Genomic DNA, 25116 nt, shown 5'->3' on the forward strand with positions numbered 1-25116 from the left:
GAGTTTCTTGAGAACTGGGAGCTTAGTTGTGACTGTGTCCTCAGGATCATCAAAATTTCCTGGGTCTTTATCGGCTTGGGGATGTATGAATGAAGACTCTGCCTTACACAAGAATCAATTCTAAAGCTGGTAGCTAGTGTAACAAAGTCACAACTTAAAAAAAAGATATTTTATGCTATTTTTGCCTCAAAAGTATTCTTCCCCAAAATAGGCCTTACTCTTTCAACCTATCATGAAAATACTGTATATAGATTCTTTGTTGCTATATTTTCATACTTCCAAGTCTACATAGGGTTAAATTTCGGGTTCTTTCAGTTAGCGAGCCAATTTTTCATATAAATTCTGTGGATGGACTAACCGATTTTTAACTCCCTTTTTAGCCCGAGTGAATTCCAGTGAGAATGCAGAGTTATGAACTAGATGATTTCCAATCTAAAATCTATGGACTCTGTCATACTGAAAATCTAAAGCTACCTTTTTAGATTATGCCTGATATAAAATATATGAACTGTAAAATAGATAAAAACATATTACCTCTCACAAGAAAAAGAATGGCAATTTCACTTTAAAATTCTACCATATATTAATTTATAGCTGGAAAGAAACCTAGTTTCCATTTTTACTGTTTTTTGACATCTAATTATATTATTTCTAGATTTTTGGAGTTGATGTAAAATATGACAATGAAGAAAATGGACTCAAACACCTGCCTCTGCCGATGATTTTAAATATTAAAATTTAATTATCTCTTATTATAAAAATTCCAACAATATTTTTGAACCAGGCCTGAAGTGAAATTACTTCAGTGTTGATCATTTATTACTAAAATAAAATAGTGAATTAAACTGACTGCATTTTTAATCTTACCCTTGGAAACGTCGTAAATCTGTCAAGTTCTTCAACAAAGCAGAACATCTGTAAACTAATCGCTGACATCACAATCAAGAGGCTGGCAGTAAAAACAACCAAGCTCCCAAGCTTTTTGCCAGGACCAAATATCTTGTACACAAAATCTTCTAACGCTGGTGAAATCTTAATAAGCCGAACGACCCGAAGAACCTGTCAGGAGAAGGAAAAACATACAGAATCTTAAGTAGTTCATACTAAAACATCGCATTCATAGTACTTTGTAGAAAATCTTATTTTTCCATTTGAGCATATAGATATTAGAATTATAAAGGGGCAACTGACTCATCTGTCTACCTCAGTGCCCACCATATTAGTGAGTAACTGAGAAATGGTAATTGGGCATTTTAGCACAGAATGTGATCATTCAAAATGGTAGTAACTAGTATATGCCATTGAAATAAAACTGACTTTCGGTCCTCTTCCTCCTGCTCTTCCTCTTTGTCTTCTTCTTCTGCCTCTTCTTTTTGTGATATCAATATCTCACTATGTTGCCCAGGCTAGGCTTGAATTTAAATCCTCCAGCCTCGGCCTTCCAAGCAGCTGGGATTACAGAAATGATTCAACCATGCTGGGATCAAAATAATGGCCAATTGTGCTGGGATTAAAATGGACATTTTTCTAAAGTTACAATATCTAAGAAAGCCTTTAGTTTAATATTAGTTATATTTAACGTTGTATACATTTTCCTAGGTATTACACATTCATAAAGAAATGGAGGGCCGTGGATTTAGCTCAGTGGTTTCGCTGCCTGCTGCACAAGCGCAAGGACCCGAGTTCGATCCCAGGTACCAAAAAAAAAGAAATGGAAAAATCAAACTTCTCTCAAAGACTTTTTACTTCTAGCTGAGACTTCTATTCCAATATTCATTTCCTCCTCCTTCTGTTAAATAATATAACTTGTTGAATTTTAGCTTAGCGATTGTGACTTAAGATCTTCCAGCCTTTGCACCTATCCCATGCACTGGGTGTGCCCCTGAACTAGGCTCAGATTTACAGGATATGAGAAAAAGTGCTTTGTACCGTTTTTGGCACTTTGCATTAAACTTGCCCTGGATCCACTCTTTTGTTTCTATTTTGGTACCGGGGATTGAACTTGGGTCCTTGTGCTTGTGTAGCAGGAGGTGAAACCACTGAGCTAAATCCCTGGCCCTCTGGATCCACTCTTTATCCCTTTCTCTGGCCTAGAAATGGAGACAGCGGGAGTGGGAACTTTGGACCAGAAGTAGAACCCTTGTAAAAAATATGACAGGTCTGATTCAGTCTAACAGTCTGGCTTCCTTCTTTCCCCGATCATCAACCAACTACTGGAGAAAAACAGGCTTCTTTTTCATGTAAACTTGACATTTTTAGATCTTTGTTACATCTACTTGTTATCTACACTCTATATGTGGATATTATAAATAATAATACATAATTTAGGTACAAGTTGTACATCTATACCTTTGCAAAGAGCTCACCAACCTACAACCAGTTAATTAATTAATCCACTTATTTATTCAACAAAAACTGATTATATGCCAAACATCATTATAAAAAAGCATACAACAGACATAGCTCTTAAGGGAATATGTGTATGTTTAAAATTATAAATTGTTATGAAAGTAAAAGCTGAAGTACATGGAATGGAATGATATCAACGATAATAAGATGTTATCACCTTTTTATGTACCTGTAAAAAATAAAAATTGTCACCAATTAAAATATACTACACCACTGATTATAAGACAGATTCCAAATTTAGCGTTGTTTTGTTAGAACCTTATGTTTGTGGCATAAATGAAATGTGATACTTAGAATGGTAGTTCCAATGCTTTGATATGCATGGGAAGACAGGCTGTCTTGGAAGACAAATATTGTATTTGGAATGCAGTAAAGAAAAAGAAATACACTGAAACAACTAGATTTTAACTTTTACCTGTGTAAAATAACATATATTTGTTTTTGCTCTTCTACTGTCCCTAGCTTGCTACTTTTCCTGATTTTCTTTTGATAAATCATTCCTGTTCCATCCTTGTTCTTGAGGTCTAGAAGGAACTCTCCAAGCCCCATAACACAGGCCTGGCCAGAGCATTCACAATGGCCTGAGTTATCATCATGAATTTTGCTGGTACTTCTAATAAGAGATGTTCTAATTTTTTTCACAGTGTGCCTTGTTGGAAGAACTACACAAGGCTTGAGGATCTGAAGCCATCTTTGCCAACCCAATGGAGCAGGCAAGTTTAAGAATGAAGCCAGTACAAAAGAAAGGGAAATGAAGAAGGAGGCTGAGTCCCCATGACACTAGACATCATTTTAATTTCTGAATTTTGCCATACTTGAAGCCATTTATATCTTCCTAGACCTTAACAGAAGATGATGATGAGCCCTACCATTCCTATTATTTACAAAAGACAGATGTATGGTTTGTAGCAGCAGCATGTCAAGTAAATTAATTGGACAGATGACTGAAGAGCATGTAAAAATGAATATTTAAAATCCTTAATATAACACTTAAAAAGGAAATTTATGTGGGCCAGGGATTTAGCTCAGTGGTTCCGCTGCCTGCCTTGCAAGTGCAAGGTCCCGAGTTCAATCCCCGGTACAGAAAAAAAAAGAAAATTTATGTGAGAAATCAAGTTATTTGAATTAAGCATCATATCACATAGCTTAGCTACTAGCTTCTTCTGCTCTAATTGTTAACATACTTTCCAAAATCAGAAGTTATTACATTCGTGTCATCTTTTCACATAAAAGAAAACAGCTTTGTCCCAAGAACTGCTAAAATACTAACATTCATGTTAATATCCAGAATAATAATCTAGCAATGTTTCACATTTTATCAGGTTTACCTATTCTAAAACATAAATGATTCAGTACCTAACTGTGAACAGCTGATGCAAGCAAGCTTGCAGGAACAATTTAACCGGTTTATAGCTCAAATTTTACTACATGTAGTTTCCTCATATGTATTCAAATCATATTTAAAAGACTGTCTCAATAACTTTTAGTCCCATCCTAAATTCTAATAAAAACAGCCCATGACTAACTTGAAGAAATAAAAGTTAACACAACTCTTACACTGGTGATTTAATCGGCATTTTCAGAGTTGAAACTGCAAAGGAAAAATCCTTACCAGTGATGTTAACTGTGCCTTTTCATGTGTTTGTGGATAAGTATGCTTTTCACTCTGTCTACCAGTAGTCTTTTATCATTTGTTCCTATAGACATGGAACAAAGTAAACCATAATCCCAGAGACAAACACTTTGGAACATTTTGTGTTGTTTTCCAAAGCATATTCTCCTGCTCATATTTCCCAGTAAGTCTCTGAAAGGTCACTCTGTTGCTTCATAGTGAAATGCTGTAGAAATCGCATGGTGAACAACAGGAACTCGGAAATTAAACTTCTTAGTAAGTTTCGGCTCCCCCATGTGCTAGATATGTGGACAGTGACTTGGGCAAGGCATTGGGTCTCCTGGGACCTCAATTGACTGCCGTCTTCGTCTTCCAGGGTGGTTATGGGAAGCAAAGGAGACAGTGCACTCTACACGGGCCTGACTCACCCAAGCACAACACACACCAGCCCGCGCCATCGCGTCAGCACCATCGTGCCGACCGCTGTTCATGCCAGCTTGGAGCGGTCCTTCCACAAGTCCATTAGGTCCCACCGAAGGATGCGTGCAAGGTGGTCCTCTTGGCCTGGAATGCCTCCCCCATGGCTCGCGCCCTCCCTTCATTCAGGGCCTGCTCAAAGCCACCTGCTACCTCTTCAGAGAGGGTTTCCAATAGCACTCATGCCACAGTCGCCATCCTTGCCCCTGCTTGTTTCTGTCTTACAGCATCTCCACTGTGGAGTCCACATTCTTTTCTGTTCTGCTTTGGAAATTGCTTCCCCTCTAGAATTTAAGCGTAATGAGGTCTGGCCTTTCTCTGCCTCCTCCATTGCTCTTTCAGGGGCTGAGCGGGCCTGAAGCACAGCAGGTGTTCAGTAAGGAAATGTGAATGCTGCATGCATAACAATAGTAGGTAATCTTACAGACCGACTGATAGTGTAAAGGAAGCCATTTTGTGCTGAACAGTGAGCTTCAATATGAATGATACAATACACTAAGGAAAGACCTACTCCAACACAACCAGGAAAGGTTGAGTGAAATGCAGTGTGAGGGTCAGCAAAGGAGAACAAATTGGGCCCCAAAGAGCCAATCTGTGGAGCAGAGGACGTTCTCCACGTGTGACTCCGAAAAAAATTATTGTCACAACAAGCTTCTCAAAAGACCTAATTTATTTCACTAGAAAAATATAAATATGGCCATGCATAGATAAAATTTAAAATCATTTAATTAACATAAATTAAACTGGTACAAATTATAATCCAGAATGAAATTCATTAAAAAAGGAAATGGCACCATGATTTGAGTGTATCTATTAGCCATAAAATGAAGATTAATTTTAGAAAGTTTGTGAAAAAGACTAAAAGGAAAAAGTCAGACATGATTAATAATTTGTAATAAGCTGTTTTCCAGTCATTTTTCTATTTGCAGGTATTTTACACACATACACATATGTTATATAATTTATACTGTTTTATATTTAGATAAAACATGATCCTAATTTTAAGTTATTATAAATTCATCATAATCATCATTTTACAGTAAAATTTGCATTCTGATTTACTAAGATATTTCCTATTTACCATTTAAACAGTTCCCATTTTTTCCTCTCAACTCCATAATGAATATTTTTCCACAAAAAGTTTTGATTACACTATTTGAATTCTTCACTGAAAAATTATTTGTCAGGTACTACCAAAATTTTAAGGCCCTGAATATATTTTAAACTCTACCTTTGCTAAAAAGGGAGACAGTATTTTTCTTTTTTTCTGTTAGCTTGTGACACATGATAGATATCTTCGCTGTAGGGGAATTGGTCCATGGATATTGTACCTTGATCATTTTCTGTCCCTGATTCCTCATCTCCGCACCACACTTACCCACTCCTCTTTCCCCTGCTCACCCTGTCTCCAAAAGAATGGGCTTCCCAGTTTCCTGTTTTCTTCCATTTTATTCTTTAATTTATTTATGTTTTGCATTTCTCATATGAGAGATCCCATCCAATATTTAACTTTTTGCCCCGACTTATTTCACTTAACATTATGGTCTTGAGATATTTCTTAAGTTGGCTAATTTAATAGGTTTACAAAAAGATATTTCATTATTTTGATCTTTAGACATATTCTCTATAATTTTGCACGGTGATGACACACGGTGGTTACAAAGTGTTCATGTGGGTTTTGTGAGTCCAGACAGCAGTGTACAAAGCCATTCAAGGCTCGAATGTTTGGAACACGCACTTTGTGTTGGGAATTTCAAATGCTCCTAACTCTGCGCCCCCATCTCATGAGTGGGAACCACACCTCAAGTAACCCATCAAATGATGAAGGATTTGCGTCCAAAGATGTTCAGGAAAATGAAGGAAAGTGAGGCAGGAGAGCCCTCTAGGGTTTAAAAACGCTTCCTGTGATGACTAAAGGCTTTTCTGTGGGCGTGGGGGCTTGCTTTTCCAGTCTTGTGCATTAGGTCTCTTCCAGTCCCATATCACTATACAGGCTGGGCAGCAGATTTAACATTATTCTAAAAATAATGGCTTCGGTTTTACCAACAAATAAAAATCAATGTAATTGGAATGTATTTTCTTTCTTCTAAAGAATTGGAACATTGTTTCTGTAAATTTCTATTTAAAATTTCTCCTGCCATTACGTTTCCAACTACTTAAAAATATTAATTGAGAAAAATGTACATTCTAGTGTGTCCATGACAAATAATATAAATGACAAAATCTGAGTCATAAGAATGACTATATTTAGATGCTTTTGACTAGGGTTTTATATCTGAATGTTTTATCGCTTTTACCAAGAATTTAACAGAACACTGAGGACATTGCTATAACCTAACAATTACAAAGAATGTAACTATAATAATTAAAAATTATAAAGTAATATGATACAGCATACATATTTGAAAAACTAATGTCCAATTATTATGAAATGAGAATTATAAGTAATACTATTTAATCATCACAAAAAAATAAATAGGTTTTTGTAAATAATGAAATATCTGACTAATTAAAATTTGCAAAGGACTTGTAAATCCTGATTATCCCCATTGTAAGCCATTGTTTACAATGGGGATACACACTTGTAATTAAATTCTTATTTCCTCTTCTTTCAAGTTCATGCCAAGAGCTATGTACTTCAAAATTTGCTGTATGCACAGATATATTACATCTGTATGTATATAAATATGTGTATCTGCTAATTTAGAGACAGTATATCAAACATCTGCATTTATTACTGTAAATGTTTAAGAGATTTAGAAACAATTGTCATAATTTATGAAGGTGATGTTTCTGACATTAAAGGTGTCATTGGGCAGTTAAGGATGAGAGCTCATATTCACTATATATATTATATTTGGTATTTACAGTTGTTATAATAATGTGACTATCATTTATCTTGAAAAAAATTCTAAAGACAAAATAAACATAATGTACATTACCTGAAAGTATGTGAATTGGGAATGATAAAGATCTGGGTACACATGAAGAGTCGTTCCAATGACGAGAAGCAGCTCAAATTTGTGGAGAGATGAGCTAATATATCCAGTAAATCCCAAACACCATATCTTCAGAAGTGCTTCCAAATCAAACAGGACTGTAAAGGCCACCTAGATGAACAAAGAAACACTGAAATTAAATCCAAAGCTATTGTTAAAAATTATCTCATACACTTATCAGTGTAGGAATTCCAGCCACTCTCATATAAACTGAGGGGCCCTATAAGGTCAAGAATGACATTTTATTAAAAAATGGGTTTGGAAAACACCATGTAGAACACAGTAGAACCAGGATATTTTAGATAATCAGACAAAAATGTTGAAGTTGTAATAACAGTAAGTGGAATTATTTCTTTATCATCCACTATTTGGTAGTATTTTAAAACTACTGCCATTTATAAAATTGCTGTACATCCAGAAAATCTGTTTTTTAATAAATTGTATTTTCTAAAGATCAAATTTCTATATAGTTCATGGCATATTATAAAATGACTTATATGCTACTAGCCATAATTAAACTAAAGTAATATCATTGATCCCTTTGTGCTTTGAGGCACATGACAAGAGGAAAGACTGGGATTCTATACCAGGCAATTTATGTGTGTGCATACACCAATTAATAAATTAATGCAATATATCACTGCATTACTAATATATAACCAACATTGCTATGTTAATATTCATTCAACCTTTTAATCTCTAATGTAAACTCTATGAATTTGCTATTACATATAGCAATATTATAAAATGCACATAATAAAAAGTGTGTTATTCTCTGTTACCTGCCCTATGGGAAAGAATTCTCATTTTACAATGAAGGTTGTAACTAGAATGAAAGTGTGCAATGTAAGATTAATTTGTAATTGAAGAATATAGGGCTGAACATTGGGATTAGTTAAAATAAATCCCTCTGAGAAAATATCATATAATTTACTGGAAGACAGGGATAAAAAGACCTTTCTTTCCCTTTTCTAAGCCAGTATTTACTATCAGAAGGAACTTTGTTCCACTAACATTTGGCAAATGTGGAGGGAAATGGAGTTTTAATAATCATACTTTGAGAAATGGGCTATTAAAAGCTATGCAGATGGTTAATTTTGATATGAGGAGAAATTCAGCCTTAGTTCTCAAGTCTATCATTTCCATGGATTCAAGTTGCTTTTTATGTTTAATAGGCATTTATCTTCTAGAAATAATCTTAAGCACACAAGAAAATGTTAAGCACCATTGCTCAGCTTTCCCAGGGGTTTCCCATTCATGTCTTTGAATATACTCAGTTGTCTCCACCCTTGTCCAACCTTGGGCAGTCACATGAATAGGTCTGCATTTTCCAGAACACTTCTCAGCTTGCTTTTCTCACTTACAATCATGCCTGTCCCTCCAGATTAGGGGATTAAAGTCCCACACACTCTTCCTATCTACTGCACAATTTCCCATAGTGACCACCACTTATTTAACTCAACATTCTTCCTACTAATTCATTCAGGTGCTACTTTAAGGAATCACATTTTACTACTTCAAAAATGAGGCTGCAATAATCAGCCTTTGGATAGTAAAATTTACCAAAGTTTTTCCTTTAAATCTAACAACAGATTTCCAAACTTGACATTGTTGGGGCAAAACCTGGTATGTGTGTTTTAAAGTTGAGCAAGTATTAAGAGATCATTTTCAAAATATTTATAGTAAGTCATTTGCCTTCCACAAATGTAGAAAAATTACCCATGTCCCAAATCTGTACTAGCACTACTATAAGCAAACTTAACTGCTTCTCATCTGTTCATACATGTATTGATCACTTAGATTTAGTTTCTCTTAAGAGAGAAAATAATTAAATTTTGTTTTTCAAAACGTTGTTTTTCATAACACCTTTCTATGGTGTTATTTGGTCTTTCTTATCAGATTTCAGTGTTGTTGATATTGAAGACATTAATCTTTGTCTGGGATCTGTATTGCAAATAATTTTGCCCTAGTAGTGTGGTTTTTAACTTTGGTGTTTTAGTTCTATAAACATTATACATTTCACATGCTCCTATCTGTCTATCTTCAACTTTGTGATTTTTAAATTTGCCTTTCATATATAGGACAAGACTTTTAGAATAACATATAGTCTTAATATCCAAGATCACAAATTTTTCTATTTAGTTGGACTCTATTCTATATTTTTTTCTTTTTTTACATTTTCTAAAAAACTTTTCATGTTTTTAGTACATGTTTGTAGTACACAATGACTACATTTATCATGGGAATTTGGTACCTGTACGTATTACATCTTAATTCTTCCTTTTTTGCATCCCTCACCCCTCCACTTTTTCCGCTCCCTCCCTGCTTATTTCAACTCCTGGCCCCCTTCCCCATTTCAAAAGCTCCATTTTCATCATTTTTCCCCTTCAATTTTTCTATCCATCCCCCTCCCTCCCTGTCTTGTTCTCCTATCCATTTGAAAAAGATCTCCTGCCATAGTTGTCTGTCTTCTATTTTGTTCCCTCTCTCCCTCTCCCTCCACCCCCCTTTATATATATACACAGAGTATGTATTATTATGGTTTCAAGCTGCATCTATTTACCTATGAATGCCTCTTTATGGCAGAATAGTACTCCATCGTGTATAAATACCACATTTTCTTTAGTTATTCACCTGTTGATGGGATACAGGCCATTTACAAGATTTAACTCCTAAAAATTGTAGCTAAACATGGGTATGCATGTATCCCTGTAATATGACGATTTTAACTCTTATCTAGAAGATATCAAGAAGGGGAATAGTTGGGTCAAATGGAATTTCTACTTTTAGTTTTTGAGGAATCTCCATACTGATTTCCAGTAGGAAAATTATGCTAATTTGCTTACATTCCTACCAACAATGTAGAAGGGTTTCTTTTTCCATCACAACCTCACCAGGTTTTGTTATCTTTGATTTCTTGATAACAGCCATTTTTCTTGAAGTAAGATGGCATCTCTCTATATTCTTTAATAAAACTTTTCCTCATATTTAAATGTATCTGTCTATGCATACACATCCAAAAAGTTATATATACCCTGGTAGTTCCAATGGAGGGAAAACGTATTGATTTCCCCATATTGATTTTTTATGCCTACTTAACTAGGTTTTTCTATTAATTCTAATATTTTAATAAGGTCCCCTAATTTTTATAGAAGTATGTACATATCATTTGCAATTAAGGCTACTGTTTCTTCAAGATTTATTTTTGAAGTCATATTAATGAATTAGCTGTAATAGTATAATTGTAGTTACTGAATAATAAAATATTATTAGCAGGAATCAATAATTTGATCTTAATTTCACGGAAGTTTCTTTAGTCTTTATATGTAATTGTTGAACTAGGTTTTGATAATTATTTTCTAACATGATTGGGGACTTTCTTTCTCTTCATATTCTACTTAGAGAGATTTAACTTTCAATTCATTGAGGTAGTGACATATGTCATGAAAGTGTTTGATATTATCCATTTGTTTATTCCTGGAATAAACTCTGGTAATGCTAATGTATTGGATTTCATTGGATAATACATTATTTATATTTTTTGCATCTATTGTTATATAAGACATGATCTTTAGTTTTATTTATTATGTACCATTGTCAGGTTTGGTCAAGATTATACTAGCTTTATCAAATATGTTGTAGAGTTTTTTATTTTCGTAAATCTGTAATTTCTTAAATAAAATAAGACTAATCAGATTTTTGTCTACAAGTAGAATCCACTAGGACAGTGATGGAGAACCTTTGCACACATTCTGCAGGGGGATGTTTGTATCACTAAAAGCTCTAAAAGGCTCTCCATTGCTGCACTAGGATCACATATGGGGGGGGGAGTCCTTTGATGGTAGCAGAGCGAAACTTTCCAAAGTTGTCCTGGTTAGGTCTCTTATCTCATCCATTAATTTGCTATTTATATATTTTAGAGGAAATCATCAGTTTCCTCTAGGTTTTCAGGGTATGCATTTAGAACAAATTTTTCTCCCAGATAGAACTGGTCCTTCCAGGGAGCCAGGGATATTTTGCAAATACACTACCTCTTTGAAGTAATTCCTTGGCTGTTTTTCAGACCTTGAAAGTAATGTAATTTTGAACTCTCATCTCAGACAAAGGCAGACTATTTTACAAACTTTCAGTAGAGATATTTCAGTAAAAATATCTCACATCTAAGACTGAAGGGTTCCTCAGCATTTATCCTGGAGCGATGGGCTTTTTCCTGCTGTCATTGAAGTACGTACAGGCTGTGTGTCCTGATGCTACTTGGGGATTTCTCTTATGACTACCTGCACTGCTCCTAGCTTCTGTGTCCTTGGAACTCCCTGAAAACCACAAAGTCCTAGTGACAAAGATAATCAGATGTCTTCAGGACAGCTGCGGGCTGTGAAGCCTACTGGGCATGCTGGACTCATGTCATATGTAATTATTGGCCTTGAGAATTTTCCTTCACCTTTTGCACATTCCGTTGAGCATTTAAAATATTTCAACATTTTAGGTGTTTTGCAGAGATGACTTTCAGCCACATTTTGGAGCTACTTTATATGTATTTTCTGTCACCAGTACATTATTTGATCTTGTTTGAACATACTCAGATTTTCTATGTCTTTTAATAGAAAATTCAGCCTACTCACATTTACTATGGCAAAGTTATACTTTACATTACATTTCCTATTTATCATATTGGCATTTTCATCTTTTATCCTTGTCTTTTTTTCTGATGTGGTCAAATATTTGTTCCTTTCTTTTCCTTATTATTAACTTGGACATTCTACTTGGCTTTTTAATCCCTCAATTTAATTCCCAGGAGCCAGAAATTAACCCATACTTTATTTTTATTATTGACTCAGAAAACATTCTCTGGATTTTCCATCTTTTGCCAATTTGCAAACTTCACAGTACACAGTGCCCTTTCATCCCCCATTGAGTTCACCTCCTCTCCCAAACTCTGATTTTTCTGAAATAGCTCACCTATCTAATCTTAGTTTCTATTTTAAAAAAGGTTTTAAAATTTTGTTCTATTAATTGAATAGTGCTTGTTTTGGGCTATGTTTCAGACTTTAAATTTTTTTTTTTTAATTTAAAATACACTTTAAAGCTACAAAAGTAAATAAGATACCTCAATTGTTTTGGTTACTTTTCTTTCAGAACTCCTCTCATTAAGATTTTACTTGGAAAGAGAACAGATCTCAATTAAGAACTGGTCCCAGTAATTTTAATTCCACAAGTAAAATTTATTTTATTGAACTGTTTGAAAATTTTAAAATTCTAGGCTCACTTAATAAAACTTGATAAATTTAAAATCATCTCTATCATTAAATTCTTCATACATTTTTTATTTCAGGGGCTTTTTTGTTATAAGATATATGTAGTTCAGGCTGGCCTTGAACATATTATGTACTCCAGGTTGTTTCTCATGCGATCCTCCTGCCTCAGTTTCCCAAGTGCTAGGATTACAGGTGTGACTACTGTGCCTGGCAGATTACTTTGTATTTAAATTTAATTTTTAAATTGACATAATATTTGTACTTAATTGTTGAATACAAAATTATGATTTGACATATTATCTCTATTTTCCTCAAGGATTTCTATTTGGCATTTTTATTATAATCTTCCATGTAGATCCAATGCTCTCTTTTTTTCTCTCCTTTCCATCTTCATTTTATTTAGACACATGGATTATGATATACTTATCTTGAGATCAGCACACTTTGTAGTAGTTTCCTTAAACAAATTTCAAGGTTGTGTACTTGCTTAGTCCTTCCCTATAAAACTGCCAAATGCACATTTTGGTTCTACATGAATTCTTGAGTCTTGGTTCATTTCTCTCAACGATATACATATACATACATACATATATATATATATATATATAAAATCAAGTATATACATATGGATATATGTATAGTGAATATGTATATATGTATAGTGAATGTATGTATAGTTCACTGCCTTCTACTTTCCAATGTGGATGAGTCATTCAATGCACAATAGATTTATTTTCCTTTTGTCGGTCACTTAAACCTGTTCAGAGGCTGAAAGTCATTTTTTATTTATGCATCCAACCAAGTAAGGTCAATAAGATAAACTTAGGATGTGCTTTCTCCATTTAATCTCTGAGATTTAGTGTGCCCTTTCAATCTGAAGATTTAAGCTTTTGTTCTATTTGGGAAATTTTTCCTCTCTTATTTATTACTACTTTTCTTCTCTTTGTTCCTCTTTTCCTTCAAGGACTCTTATGATTTGAATCTGGATGGGTGGTCTGTTTCACTTTTCCCTCATGATTTCTACCACTGTTTTGAGTTTTTCCCCCACTCGATGACCCATATTAAGAATAAGTTCTCAGAAATGTCTTTGCTCTTTTAACCTCATTTGTTGAAATCTTCACTTGAAGTTTCAGAAAGTCTGTTTTGTGCCCTATTTCTCCTGGAGACATTAAAACACCAACAGAGACAAGGACAAACTGTGGCAAAGGAGGGACAATAGGAGTACCAAGGCTGTTGCTGGTGAGAGACCTAAAACCCACAACTCCTTTGTGAGCACAAGGAGGGAGGCTCTCCCAGGACTAGTGAAGTCCTTTACCCCCCACCTGGAGTAATTCACCCATTGGCAACGCTCCTTCCTGATCCATCGAGAACAGCAGGACTCAGTGGACTCCCCTGGACCATGAGCAACCAACAGACAGGGGCAACTTCTCTACAGGGGATCAATTGGTTCCTGCCCCTGAGCAGCAGTCTCAGGGACCAGACAACTCAAGTCTTTGCTGCAAGCCCAAGCGAGGGACAATTTCTGCTTAGTACGGATTTCTTAGCATTGGCCTTGCAAAAATATAAGGCAGTCCTGTAATTGTTCTCCTCCCCAGAGGTAGGGCAGGATCTCTGGAGAAAGTGAAACCCAGTGGGGTCATGAAAGTTTCCCCTATCCTGATGGCTGCTCTATCAGCAGAGGAAGCAGCGTTAGGCACCCACAAAGGCATTTTTCTCCCTCTGTATTTCCAGACTAAGACTTGCTCCAAAGGAAAGGGGGGTGATCCATTTCAAAGTGAGATTTATATAAAAAAGGAGGATACTACTAATAGATTCCTGAACTACACTCTAATAGAGTATCTCATAATATGTAAGTACAATTGTTTTAATAACTTTGCAGTTATTATTTTAAAAACTCGAGTTGTTTAAATAACCATAATTAATAGTAACATATGCAGCTGGACCCATTTGCATTATCATTTGCTTGGTAGGAAAATTCTGTCCTTCTCAAAGACACTAAAAAAGATTTAGCAAACTACTCTGTGATTATATTTAAATATCTATATTCTCACCGGTTTTCCTACTAAGATTCTTGATTCTAGATTCTTTTGGGATCAAATACTTCACTTGTCACATAATTTGTTAATTTTCACAAGTTAACACTCTACTTCTGATAAAAAGTATTAACTCCAATGTGATAACATTTTGTAGACAAAGAATAGACATAAAAATAAGTCTAATTTACTTGAAGTTATGGATTAGCTTGTCAAAAGGAGAGGTATGTCCAGATTTATAGGAGAGGATTAGGAAAATTCAATGAGTGTAAATGGTCACCAGTTAGTTTAGATTATGCAGTTTGGCACAGGATTCAAATTCAGAGGAATAGAACAGTTCAGAAGAATCAGAGTAGAAGCAGTGAGGAGCCAAGCTATAGCAATCCCTTCTCAATAGGTGGTTTTGGAATATTTCATTGAACTCAACCTCTACAAGAGCTGGACAGGGGTGAACTTGATCACATCCTGCTGTCAGCTACATGAAAGGAGAGGGGACTGGGATGTCTGTAGAACCTTATTACTTGCAAGGATTCCCACAAAAAACACCAAGCAAGTGCCTAACCACGAGGCTCTATGCAAATCCCAAGCAATCTTCAGGCACACCCTGCAAAGGTGGACTCCAAAGGTGTCCTTCCTCTCAGGCAGCCCTACATTGTCGTGGCTGCTCAGTGGGTTCAAGAGTGGCTCTGCTATAAAGCCAGTTTGGTTCGATCTCTTATGTGCTCTCTTTCTCTACCTGAAATTCCTAGTTCTGCTCTGAGATCTTGCCAGGAAGAAACCCATCATTAGATGCAACCCCTCGATCTTGGGCCAGAACCTTGAGGCAGACTAAATCTCTTTTCTTTGTAACTCACACAGTGTGTGGTGTTGTGTTATTAGCAACAGTAAACAAAGGCAGTACCCTTGCAGAACAACCCCCCCACCCGTGAGTGTGTCCCAGTTGAAGTTTCCTTTTGAAGAGTTAAGACAAGATTTGTTAAAAGACCTGGATAAATATTTTTGTTCCATTGCTTGGAAATAATACATTTAAAAAATTCTTTCTTTCTTTTTACAATTATTGGGAAGCAGTGTTTCCCCTTTCCTTTTTTGGTCACACTCCTCCAAATGAGTCTTTTTTAGAGATTTTGTTCCTAATCACTACTTCATATATATATATATATATATATATATATATATATATATATATATATATATTCTGAATGTCTATTTCTGCTTTACGCATAAAAAGAGTAAGATGGATTTTTTTGCTTCCCATCAACTAAGAATAAATTTTCACTGAAAAAATGGAAACAAAATCTTTGTAAATAAGGAGGGATAGACAGGTTGAAGGGAGGGCAGGGGAATGGGGAAAACATAAGAACCAAGAGAGATTATGTAAAGGTGCACATTTCCAATGATGAATGTCATTATTCTGTATGCCTAAAATGTACCAATAAAATTCATTAAAATTTTTTTCACTTTTTGGGAAGTGTTTCATTCCTCCCTGTTGAGAATACATGCTGTCATGCTGGTCTGCTTTCTGTTGCTGGTAACACAGTATTACAGTTTTGGGTAAGTTCTAAAAATTTATTTTGATTCATAGTTCTACTCTAAGGTCTAGGGTGCCACAACTGGTGATGGCCTTGCTGTTGGCAGAGGCTCAAGGTGGTATAGGACACTGTATGGAAAGAGCCAGAAAGGAGGTATGTGTGCGTATCTTCCTGTTTCTCTTCTTATAAAGCCACCGATGTTCAACTATAAGGGCCTCATCCTGGTGACCTGACCTAACCCTAATCCTCTCCCCAAAGCCCCAACCCTAAACCCCACAGTTGGACAATACATTGGCGCCATTTTGTTGTCACCCTCTTTCTTAATACAATGGGGATGAAATTCCAACAGGAGCTTTGGAGGAGGCTAACAAACCATACTCAAACCACAGCGCAAGCCTGACAGATACACACAGTCTTCTGTCACCATAGTGGAGAGTACAATATTCAAAGGAACATTTTAGGACTCTTCGAACACTGTATTTTTTAATTTAAATTCAAACATTTGAATTTTGTAATAATACATAATGACATATAATAGTGTTTGCCATAACAATCCATCCTGCTTTCAAGAAAATGGTCAATAATGAGGTGCAGATTTAAAAATTAAAGAAGCTATTACTGAAAGAAAAGTATCCTATTCGTTTTCAGGATAGGACATAGCTTGTGCAAAGATAATTGTTGCAGAATGAAAAGAATGAGAAATACTTTTTAAATGCTTGTCTAAAAGAACTTGTAATTGGATTTGTGAGGCTAGCAGGTAAAGCAAGATGACTGCCAAATATCTAAAGGTAAAGAGAATAATAATTGAGTGGAAAATGACATGCTCAATATAAATGGAACAATGGAAATTGCTCTGCCCTTTTAATTCAATGAATAATGTATGAACATTTATAGATGACAAATTATAAATGAACTGATATTGCCATGGAAGCCTGTGAAGATAGAATGGTACAGGTATTGCCCATATGTGGAAAGATATTTGAAATATATCACCCAAGATTTGTCCTGCAGTCTCTGTTTTATAATTTCAATGAAAGTAATGGTATTCATGGGAAAATGAATGTGTATTTATCACAAGAGAAATTTACAAGACAAAGCTTACAAGAAATTCAGTTCAGGAAGCCACATTCTCTTAAATGAAATTCACATGCAGTTAACAGCAAAAAAAGTTTGCTTGCATCATTCTGGAGCTGTCTGTTAATCACCACCTCGGCCTACGGGTGCCTCCCTCAGTGGTCTACAGAGCAAAAGAGCAAACTTCTCAGATGGTTGGCTGAATAGTCCACATTGTAATTATGGTATTTTTCTACCTAGAAAGATACTGCCTAAATTCTCTAGGAACACATGAAAAAAGCAACTGCCATAAGAATATAATCTACTTAAAATTTTCCAGAAAATACAATTAAACTTTTTAACAATAATGCCAAAGACTGCTGCCATGGCAAGATGGGTTACTCTCTTAACTTGATCATTTCTTGTGATTAATGAACTCAAATATAGGCTTCGGGTTTTAAATGCTTCTTTTTATTTAACTTCATTTTAACAAACATCATTAAAATGTGTATGGAGAAACACAGAAATTAAGTTTTTTAGGAAAAAATGATTTCCTACAAGGTGATAAATGAGTTTACACTACATGAAAACCTTTCTGTTTGCAACACATTGCAGTCATAAAAAAATCCCAAGAATCCAGATCGAGTTCAGAAGCCAGTATCACCAGAAGTTCAATGCACCACAATGCTGCTCAAGGGGCAGGCAGTAGTGGACCAGAAAGAAACTTCTAGGCTGGCAGACAGACTGGATGGGTTTCTTCTGCAATGGACCAAACAAAAAGACCTAGTGACTGGGCCTGTCTCTATACAGAACTACAGGCCTCAAGATGTAGGATAAATAACCAGCTCATAAATAAAATCAGACTGTTCTCCCTTACGGACTCTTGACAAAAGCTGCGGTAAGTCCTAGCATTCTGGGGGGCTGATGCAGGAAGATGACAAATTGAAGCATAGCCTGGACAACTCAGTGACTTAGTGATATCCAGCTTCAGAGGAAAGGTTAACAGAAGGGCTGGAGATGTAGCTCAGTGTTAAGACTCTGGGTTTGGTCTCCAGGAACATCCCCCCCCCCCCACACACAGAGCTATGATATCTCCAAGATCAAGGGGCCAGCAGCCTCCAAATGACATTTAAAAATCTGGCTCTGGATGGGGCCCAAAAATCATCAGAATAAAGGCAACTAGCTAGTCACCAAGAAAGTTCGAGACCACAGAAGTGGTGAGAGAGAGGAACAATAAAACTGCCTAAGCAAAATAAGGCAGCTTGCCAATCTTCTAAAAGGCATGAAAATATCTACGAAGAAAGACAATACACCTTTAAAGCTCAGAATATGAATTTAGTCTAGATAAAATCGATTTTGTCAAAGAACTCTCAAAAAAGTTTATTTGAAACCGAAAGAGATAAATGAAAAGAGGAAAATCATCAGGATAAGAGCAAAAATTAAAACATAACGAAGAAAAAGAGGGAGGTAATAAATAAAAAGATTAGGAATAAACAAGTTATTTCAGAAAATTTAAATAGAGCAGATAGAAATTGTTAGTATTAACCAAACTAAAAGCTAGTTCTTTGAACCAAAGATAGAGGGTTTGGCTATTTCTCCCCCTTGGGTTCTGAGAGTTAGCCTCTAAATCCTTGAAAGTTGCCACATTACAGGAGTGTCTGTTATTCATGGAGGGCCTGGTAGTTTATGACAATGAGGAGATTCATGGGAACTGGGCATGCCTGAAACTCTTACCATGTGCATGAGGCCAGTGATTCAATAAATTATGCCTACATAATGAAATCCCGATAAATATTCTGGTCACGAATCTCAGCAAGCTTCCCTGGTTTCGACAGGGAAGCTGTGTGTGCTGCTATGCATCAATGTGTTGAGAGGGTGCGTCCTGACTCCATAGAGAGAAGGCCCTGGAAGCTTCACACTTGGGATCCTCTCAGGCCTTTCCCTTCTTCTGGCTGGATCTAATTTATATTTTGTGTTCTGTAATGAAAATCTAGGTATGCATATAGCACTGTCCCATTTCTGAGTTGTTCTAGCAAATGTTCTAATTGTTCTAGTTGTTCTAGCAGTTGTTCTAATCAGTCTTGAGGGGGGCAGTGAGTGTGAACCCCTGAACTGTAGCCTATTGGTCACAGGTATGGGAGGCACAGGAACTCCCTGAGCTCGCGGCTGTTGTGTCCAGTGGGCAATCGTATGGAGGACGGTGACCCCAACCTGCGACATCTGGCCTAACTCCAAGCAGTTAGCATCAGAAGTGATTTACTTCTATGATCAAGAAGTTATAAACAAACACCTTTAGATGTCAGGATTACACACATCCTGATAGAATACCATAACTGTGAAACATTAGTTAAAGTTAATAACTCTATAGCTAGCAAGCAGCAATAAGCCATAGAGCCAATAAATTATAAACATTAAATCATACAATAAACCACTGATCCATGTCTCTATCATTTCTTTTCCACCAGGGGCCCCACCACAGACACCAGACCGAGAAGACGTTTCAGAAGAGCTTTCTGAAGATGCTATGGAAGGGAAATTGGGAATATCATACCTGTTTCCTTTAAAAATGAAATGTAACTTTTCTAACAAATCTAGATTAGTAGCATAAAAGAAAGGAAAAATCACAGAACAACCATCTGTATGGCTAGAGATTTAAAAGTCCTACATATAAGGGCAGTATATTGTAATTGGGTATTAAAAGTAATGTTACAAAATCAAGTGTTCCAGGAATCTAATATAGGTCAGCATCAGAAGATCTATTATTCCAAAATACTGTACTACAAACAAATTAACATACACGAAGTAGTCAGCTCAATAGATATAGAGAACATTGAATAAAAGGAACTCATCATGAGAAAAGCTCTTAGCTTTTAATTTAGAAATAGAAGCAAACTTTATTAACATGAAAGAGGCATCTACAAAGTCTACATAGAACATTAATGATGAACTGATGAGCACCTGTGTCAAAAGACAGAAACAAGCCAAGGACATCCAGTGTCACCGCTTCTGTTCAACATTTTATTAGAGATCCAAGTCAGGATAACTCAAGAATCAAAAAGAGAGAAATAAGAATTAGAAAAGGAGACACAGCGTGGGGCACTAAGAGGGCTAACAGTGGAGGAAGAGGACTGTTTTACTTCCTTTTGATCCTCTTAACAGCAGGCCTTTTTTGTTTTGCTCTACCAAAGGCAAGCAGAGAATGCAAGGCCGGGGGCAGAGTGGAATTACTGCTTAGGCAGATGTCAAGTTGGGGAGATGTGGAGGTGAAGGGGAGAGAGATCAAGAAAGACTGGGGAGGGAGACATGTCTTAGCAGGAGTTTTAGTTAATTTATTATGGGTACATAGCATAGGGGACCTCTTCTTGCTCTCCTTTGGCTTCACTGGTAAAAATGACAATGCTCAGAAAAACTTAACAGTAGGAGCTAAAGGAGGGTTAAGCTTCCTGTTCAGGTAGATCCAGAGGAGAGCAGAGAGGCTTCCTGGAGGTGACATTAGAAAGACAAACAGAGCTGACTTTGGGCAGTGAACAGAGGGGCTGTCTGCTAGCTCTGCCTGCTTCCTTGAGTCTCTTCCATCTGCTTATGAGTTTCTTAAAAGGAGGCATTTTGTTAAAATTGTTTACCTCGTGTGTCTATCACTGCACTGTGCTGGTAAGTTTCCGATACATGTAATGGATATACATATATTGATATATTATTGTATAAAGATAGAGAAGAAAATATTTGGATTTTATCTGTAATTAAAAATAAGAGTATATTTTAAAATATAACTGCTTATCATAAAACTGTGATTTTATGTGAAATAATAATATATTCTCTTAGAGGAAAGTAAAAAATTAAAATTCTTATAAAAATTAGTGTTTACTTTCTTATGATTATGCATAGATTAGAAAATAAAGTTTTCTCTGCTTTTTTACTAATTCTAAATTTAGGCCAATTAATCTCAAGTAACAAAACAAGTCCTCAGCTTCATAACAGAATTTAAGCAGCTTAATTTATTCTTAAAGATGTCTTTTTAGGCTGTGAGTCGATTCCTAATGGGTAAAGTGGCTAATTTTGGATTTTCTAAATAATTTTTTTTTCTGGAATATATAGAAGTCTAAGAAAGAAATAATTTCTTCAAAAGCAATGGCCTTTTGTGATTTATTTTAAAAATAAGCTTTCAAAGCTATTACATAATGCTGCTGCTTTAAATACAGCATCATTATAGTCCATAAATGTGAATTGCTGCCATTACAGACATTTTGAGGATTAAATGAGATAAAGAATTCCTTTAGAGTATTTGGCACATAATAAGTTCTCCCTAAAGCGGAAGCTATTATTGTTGTCAATATTAATGTTTTGGAATTTAACACACATAAATGTTAGTTGAAATGCTCTCTGCTTCTATACCTTAAGCCAGCATCCAAGCTACAGCACAGTTTAGCAAATAAAGTTTTACTGGAAGACAACCATTCTGAGACCACTGCACTTTTGCACAATGGCAGAGTTTAGCTGATCCTGAAAGCAGGCGGCCTGCAAAGCCTACCATGTTTATCTGACTCTTTAAAAATAGTTTTCTGACCCCTAGTTTACACTACAGCCATTTTTATAAGCTTTTTTAAAAAGGAAAGATTTTATTTAAGTAAGTTTAAAATGACTTACCCACATTCATTAAGACAAATCACTTTCACTTACATACAAGTTTCTGGCCTAAAGAGAAGTGACAAGATACTCTGAATAAAGACCAAACATACTTGGAAAATCCCAAACACTGCAAGTCAGCCAATCTAGTGGAACAAGAAGTTCTGAATGCTTAAATAGTTCAAGAATAAACTCATGTGCTCTGGAAGGCTTTTGAGTGAACTAAATCATCACTGCTTGCCTTGCTTATTGGCTTTCTTCCCAAGACTTCACAGTCGGTTACTTTATTTACTACTTTGTTGAGATATCATTGACATGTAAAAAGCTTCATTGATATAATATATTCATTTGGAAATAAGCATTTCCCCTGAAATTATCACCAACAATGTCATAGACATATTCATCTTCTCCCAGTTTCCACCTGCCACCTTCATTGTTACTATTATTAATAATTTCATGTGTGTTAAGAACACTTACAATCTATCCACTTAGAAAATTTTACACACGATACCATATGGTTGCTACTGGCACTATGCTATATATGCAGTAGATCCCCAGAACTGACTTTACTGCCTAGGTTAGTGAAATCAAGTTTATTTTTCACGGTTTAGGAAGAGAGCAATAAGAATGGGGTACATAACAAATACTAGATCCTACTACACAATCTTGTTCCTCTGTTGTTTTAATTTCTAGTATTATTTACAAAACAGAAAAATGACAAGGATTTATCAACTGCCTCTTGACTTTACCAATGCACTTAAATAGTAATCAGTGAACTCTACAATATAAATTATTTGATGTTTTGTTGAAACTTGTTACCGTGTAATCATAAATCATCCAATATGTAGAAATAAAAGAGGAAAGAGATCTCTTTTGCATGTGGAATATTGGGTACACTTCCAGTAGAATTCCACTCCGTTCTGCTCCCAGTGCAGGCAGTTTATGCACTCACTCCACGGGGTTTCTGACCACAACTTCACCTTCCAGCTCTCTGACCCCCCTCCTCACCCATTCCTGTTCTTTGACAAGAGATCTTTGATCCTTTACTTTTGTTCCTTCACTTTCCTCTTATTTTAACTTCTTTTCACACTCAGTCTAGACCACAGGTCTTCCTCTCCACCCTTCTGCCAGTCATCCTTATTCCTTCATCTCCTTGTCTCTCAGAACCACCCACCAGGGGGATTTAAAAAATCTAAAGCTTATCAATTTGAATGTTGGTTTTCTTCCTTCTTATATAAAGCCTAAAAAAAGTCACCTATCTTTCTAAATTGGTATTACTATAAATTTCTACTCTTGAAATTCAGCTGAATATTTAGTCTTGTACTTACTGCATCTCTATTATTATTAGATTTTGCTTACCCTCCTTTCTATTCAAGCTTCTCGTCTTATTGTCTTGTCATTAGCCTGAATGCCAGCCTTACTTCCTGCATTCCAGGAGAAACAGAAACCAATGGGGATGCCCCCAGTGCCCTCTCTCTGTATTAGGCATGTGTCTGAAGACAATACTACTGCTGTGTTTCCACTGCTTTTAACCTTCTCTGTGTGCTGGATTTGTAGCAAAATGATATCATTTTCAGATGTTGGTTTGGATTTAATTACTTCTTGAGCCACTATCATTAGTTCACCACAGTATGAAAATCTCGTTATTGTTTGCCATCTATATTTCTTGATAGACTACAAGTTCCATGTAACAGGGAGCTATTAGTTAAGTGTTACATTACAGAGACTGTGGAGGTTTATTATCAATGATATTTTGTTATAGGAAAATTTCCACCACGACAGGAATTCATAAGTGTCTCCTTAAAAGTTCCTTGAATCTATATAGATGTTTACACTGAATTAGGTATATGCAACCAATTGTTTTTCAGAAGAGTTCATGGGTGGGTGGACTGAATTTCATTATCCACTCATTTTAGTGAGTTGGGAGAATTCTAGGTATCTAAGAAAACTGAACTATATGAAAAATCAATTTTTATGTGAAAATGCCTGTGTAGTAAAAATAATTAAACTGTAATTTTTCTACCTTTTTGCTTTACTTTTTATATATGGGATTTCTTAAAATGTAGCACAGTTTTATATATACTTATAGGATGAATGAATTTCTGTTTGTCAATCAACTTTTTCATATATATATATAAAACAATTGAATTCTGATATAATTTTTTCACAGTGAAAAAAACAGTGGTCACTGGAAATTATTAAAAATACTTAAGAATCAAATATTAACAAAGTCACTCAGCCAATAATAATTACTATTTGAAAACCCTAATATGGTATATATGATGCTATACAGATGTTTATATAATCACTAAACCTACCATTTCTGTTTTAAGTTTTATTTTACATTTAATTGACACATAGTAAAGTACAAATGCACGGGGTACCATGTGATGCTTTGATCCATGTATACCCTGTGTAATGATCAAATCAAAGTAATCAGCATCTCCATCACCTCAAACATATATAGCTGCTTTGTGGTGATTCGCTGTTAGCACAGGTTGTAGCATCTCCGTTTCTAGTTCAGCAATTACTGTACATCTGTTTAAATTTTCCTTCAGTGTCCTCCTGACTTGATTATTTCTAATCTTCTGAATCTGTGCTTGCTTACATTAGTAGGAAACAAGATAATGCAAAATAACAAAGGGAGAGAACATGAGAGGTGGGTTGAAAACAGCAAGATCACTAGGTAAAACCCAGGGAAAAAGGGTTGCCCTGGCAACATGACTTACTGTGGAGATTTCCCAGGCTCTTGAGGAGAAGAAATGAATCAGAAAACAGTGACTAGAGCAATCACTTTAATAATCAGAGAATGAATCAGTTTTGGTGGAACTCAAGTTATTAATGAACTGAAATTTATTTTCTGTTCATAAATGGCCCTCTCTGAAGTTCACCTTTACCTTGGCTGGAGATGCAGGACGCAGACAGCTGCTTACCTCTGCAAGGTAGAACTCATCATACTGCCTTCTGAAGTTTTCTCCCTTGTAATAATTGCTGGCTGCAACAATCACGTCCACAGTCACCATGCTCAGGATAAACATGTGGAAAACTGACGACCGCATCATTTTCTAGGGAGGCAAAAATGATACACTCTTAACAAAGAAATACACCTCAAGACTGAATGGAATC

General features: G+C 35.7%; 1 protein-coding gene across 8 annotated transcripts in view; it reads right to left on the reverse strand.

The window, feature by feature from the left end:
• The window catches only part of Nalcn (sodium leak channel, non-selective), a 322796-nt gene that overhangs the window by 157418 nt on the left and 140262 nt on the right, over positions 1 to 25116 (reverse strand). For all 8 annotated transcript variants that reach the window (XM_087193085.1, XM_087193083.1, XM_087193087.1 and 5 more), the window contains exons 11-13: positions 24924 to 25055; positions 7441 to 7608; positions 868 to 1059 (exon numbers count right to left, since the gene is read on the reverse strand). In XM_087193085.1, coding sequence (XP_087049211.1) covers positions 868 to 1059; positions 7441 to 7608; positions 24924 to 25055 — 492 coding nt within the window. The remainder of the gene's footprint in view (positions 1 to 867; positions 1060 to 7440; positions 7609 to 24923; positions 25056 to 25116) is intronic.

The sequence above is a fragment of the Heterocephalus glaber genome, unplaced genomic scaffold (genome assembly GCF_053883595.1).
Source record: "Heterocephalus glaber isolate CG9 unplaced genomic scaffold, H.glaber_assembly_v1.0 deba00001579, whole genome shotgun sequence".
NCBI classification, from domain to species: Eukaryota; Metazoa; Chordata; class Mammalia; order Rodentia; family Bathyergidae; genus Heterocephalus; species Heterocephalus glaber.